The sequence below is a fragment of the Haliotis cracherodii genome, unplaced genomic scaffold, assembly GCF_022045235.1.
Source record: "Haliotis cracherodii isolate W230 unplaced genomic scaffold, xgHalCrac1.p SCAF_8, whole genome shotgun sequence".
Lineage (NCBI taxonomy): Eukaryota > Metazoa > Mollusca > Gastropoda > Lepetellida > Haliotidae > Haliotis > Haliotis cracherodii.
The window spans coordinates 17,537,578-17,541,692 of record NW_027266341.1 but is presented as its reverse complement, the minus strand read 5'-3'; the positions used below and the strand labels follow the sequence as shown (position 1 = coordinate 17,541,692).

The following is a 4,115-nucleotide window of genomic DNA, read 5'->3' as shown; positions in this document are numbered from 1 at the left end:
CAATTTTATAGTGCTAGCCAACTGAGATATCATGCCGCAGTTAAACATAAATACCCCACTCAGACTCAGAAAATTGACTCCGAGCCGACCAGTTCTTGCTTCAGCGCAAGACAGGTACAACCAGTACCATCTTTTAAGATCTGTTGGTATGAAGCGACCCGGGATCGAACCCCCGAGCTATCGTGCTCAGGGCGGACGCTCTACCACGAGACAACGGAGGCGGGCAGGTGTTACGTACAAATGTACCATATAAAAAAAGAATGCAAATGACAGATATGAAAATTTATTAACAAAATAACTACACACTTCTTTATACCAAAGACATAGTCACGGTATGACGTACATGTAACGTTACGTTGTTGGATCAGCAGATTACGTGCCATAATTTCCATGAAATGTATATGATAAATGTGATTAATAAATGGCGCTGAATGTAAGCTCAATGTGTGTTTTTACATCGTCAGTTATAACAGGGCGTGTCAGTGTAAGTCTTATATAACGACATCGGTCTTTGACATAACCACCAAGAATCGACCATAGTCCTGGCTGCTGAGGAACACAACTGTTCTGTGCTTTTGGTCAACTGTATCATAGGCCCATGCACACACACACTATACTCGTAGACAAAAGAAACAGCATTGTAAGTAAACACAAAATGTATTTTACATACATACTGACCACGTTAACATAATATATTGTTCTAACTAATGGTTAATGGTCGGTGTATTGTCAGTTGGTTGAATCGGGATTGGTCAATCTACTTCTTCCAGTACCTGCTACACTTGACCGTCTGACAGCTGCAGGTGTGGGGTGTGATGATTCTCTCGCGTACAATACGTTGATTGATGGGAAGGGCCTCACAGTACGCCCACACCGATACGTATTTGTAACCACGGAGACATCGGTTTTCGTAGTTGGAGAAAGGCCAGAATTCGTCACAGTTGGCGCATTGTTTGCTTCTAGAGAAATAAAGTGAGTGAGTAGCGTTAATATTCCCGCTATATCATTGTACGGCATCAGAAAAAGGACTCACACATCGCACCTATGTCGGTATTGGAACCCACATCAACCACCAGACTATCCCACCAACCCTTTGACAAATAACCCCTCCGTGGTCTAGTGGGTCCGGGGTTCGATCCCCGGCCGCATCATAAGTAAGGATAAGATATATGGATGGACAACTTCTTTATATCAGTAAGGAGCGGCCAGTCGTCTAAGGCGCGTCAAAACGCTGTGCAGAGTTGCGTCCCTTGGTCACACCAGATACCTATGATCTTTGGTTCAAATCCCGGTTCTCCCCGAATATGTTTCTAGTTTTGTCTGCACCATATCCGTGCTTTCACCAAATTAGTAAACGTCTAAGACCTGCATCACGTCGGGTTTTCTTCTCTCATCAAGCTGCCACGCCATGATATAACTGGAACACTTTCAGTGATATAACTCACTCACTCCAAATGTGACACATCAGTGATGAAATTCCCTATTTTCACTTGCACCATATGTTCCCGTGACTTTTCAAGTGAACAATTGACTTTGCATGTTATTTGTGACCAGTGCCACCGATAGAGGGGATACGCCCACCTTTAGACCTGGTGTCATCACTATTTGATAGTGATTAATAAGTTTTATCGCAGCAATATATCAACAACCCAGAACCCTCAACAAAAAAGAAAATAAGAAAAGAAAAGCAACAACCTCAAGCAAGCCACATAACAAACAAAAACCAACCCAACAAAATATAACAAATATATTTAACAAATACAAATAAATCCCAAAAATAAATAAAGAAACATTGAATATATGTACGAGTTACTCACAGGCACGTCACAAACGTGACAACCTCCTGGAAGTTTTGAAGTATCCAACAACGACCGCCATACCTTGCGAAGCGCCAGAGTTTGGTCTCCAGGAACTCACATGTCGCATTTGCATTCGCTAAACTGTAACAATGAGAATTTTTTGGCTGAAATGTTCCCATTTACTTGGTGTTTATTACTGACATATATAAAACATTATCTCATCCTTTCTTCTCAGGGGGCGGTCGGGTAGCCTAGTGGTTAAAGCGTTCGCTCGTCACGCCGAAGACCCGGGTTCGATTCCCGACATGGGTACAATGTGTGAAGCCCATTTCTGGTGTCCCCCGCCGTGATATTGGTGGAATATTGCTAAAAGCGGCGTAAAACCAAACTCACTCACTCACTTTCTTCTCAGTGGTTGAAATGTCATATATACTTAAGTTATATATAGCACAACATGGTCCTTTTCAGCTTTTGTACTTGTAAGTTCAAACATATTACAGATGTGATCATGAGAATGAATTGAATAAATGATTATTCGTACAAAGAAGTGTCCATATACTCTTCGAAGAAATAATTATCTGTGATTTACTGTGTACGGTTTAAGCCGCTTTTAGCATTATTCATATTTTGATGGGGAACACCCAGAATAGGCTTTGAAATTGTAGACGATCTAGAGAACGCTGAAACCACTAGATTACTCTACTCTCACCAATAGGGTGCAATATGAAGCCATCATATGAATGAAATGGTTATAATGCCGCCTTTATCAGTATTCCAGTTATATCACGGCGTGTCAGCCTAATGTGGGAGAAATGCCCGGGTATGGTGCTGACAAACCTAGAAACATAATCGGGGCGAACGGAAATTCTAACCTACGATCATAGGTCCAAGGGACGCAGAGCGAAATGTGGCACCTGGACGACTTTGCCAACCTGTCCCGCCTGTCATATGAGTCCGTACGGTGATACCATTATGAACCTCCAGGTCGGAATACAACGCTAAGTCACAGGTATCTTAAAATCTGAATAACATAGGTCTGGGATATTCAGACACTGTGACAAGCTGATAACTGGTAATGGTACCCAATTGTATTCATGGCACGTGTATTGCCATTAGTTTGTCCTGCCAAAACTTGATTTTGCTCAGTGGGAGCAGAGCTGGAATTGTTCTTACTGCGATGGAAAACAACATTCACTCGTTCACGCCTGGCAGTATTACAATATTTGCTATGTAATACTCACACTGGATCTGTAGGAATTGTCGGAGCAGTTGGTAGCACGACTTCAGGTGTCAGGCAACCCAGAAGAACAGGGTTATTTAACAGTGCCGCCGTTATTTCATTGCTGAAAAATATCAAAGTATCGTAAACAGCAGAACAAACGGTGATTATAATAATTCTTGTGCGGGTATGCATAGTCAGACCAAATTATATGAGTATCCATTTACTATGCGACACATTTATTTCTTACATGTAGCGTTTTTCGTAAAATTTATAACTGAGCACGGACAGTAAATTCTGAATTATAAGAATGATTACGTAATTGTATTTCCTGTAAAGGTGTTCAATTTCAGAGTCTAACTTTATAATAATACACGTTCACTTACACTGGGTACCCGGTTGGGTTGCCGGAGAAGGTTGCCACATCCGGGTACTCGGCTTGCTTGGGACAGATACGTTGGTTAAAACCGAAAATATCCGTGTTGAAGTTGTTGTTGAAAAACTGGGAGGGGTTTGCGTAGTTAGTGACGCCATTGCTGCTGTATGTATTGGTTGCTGAATATGGTATATTTGGGAAGCCCATTCGGACAATGGTGTCGATGTTTGGAAGTTGTGGGAGCGGCAGTGGCGGTAGGGGAGGGGCGTTGGTCACAGGTAGGTTGAAGGTCGGCAGGGGTATCCCTGCTCCTGTCACTTGAACAACAGCACCGCAGCCGACGCTCCACGACGCCAAGATCAAAACGGACAGCATCTTGCAAATCAAATAGCAGTAGAAAATATGAAGAAACATAAATTATATCGAGTACAGGTATTAATCTACCCATTGTTTGGTTCAATGTTTTGTGTTAGATATTCCACACAAAATGCCTCTGAACACTTTATCACCCGATCCTGTTAGTCGCCTATTACGACAAGCATAGTCACCTTTTATGGCAAGCATGGGTTGCTGAAGACCTATTCTACCCCGGATCTTCACGGGTCTCCGACAAGCATAGGTTGCTGAAGACCTATTCTACCCCGGATCTTCACGGGTCTACGACAAGCACGGGTTGCTGAAGACCTATTCTACCCCGGATCTTCACGGGTCTACAACAAGC

At 42.6% G+C, this 4,115-nt stretch overlaps 1 protein-coding gene across 1 annotated transcript; it reads right to left on the bottom strand.

The window, feature by feature from the left end:
- Positions 1–757: 757 nt before the first annotated feature.
- On the bottom strand, positions 758–3,769 carry LOC139450030 (uncharacterized). Its single transcript, XM_071231657.1, has 4 exons — positions 3,405–3,769; positions 3,041–3,142; positions 1,818–1,940; positions 758–959 (listed from the first exon to the last, which is right to left on the bottom strand). Exons 1-4 carry the CDS (start codon positions 3,767–3,769, stop codon positions 758–760), a joined length of 792 nt encoding a protein of 263 aa, XP_071087758.1.
- Positions 3,770–4,115: the final 346 nt, after the last annotated feature.

Bases quoted from the DNA above. Each gene is read 5' to 3' on its own strand.
- LOC139450030 (XM_071231657.1), bottom strand. From the start codon at position 3,769: ATGCTGTCCGTTTTGATCTTGGCGTCGTGGAGCGTCGGCTGCGGTGCT. The intron at 3,143-3,404 runs GTAAGTGAACGT...GATATTTTTCAG, and splicing joins AACCCAACCGGGTACCCAGT to CAATGAAATAACGGCGGCAC. The intron at 1,941-3,040 runs GTGAGTATTACA...TCATTGTTACAG, and splicing joins ACAATTCCTACAGATCCAGT to TTTAGCGAATGCAAATGCGA.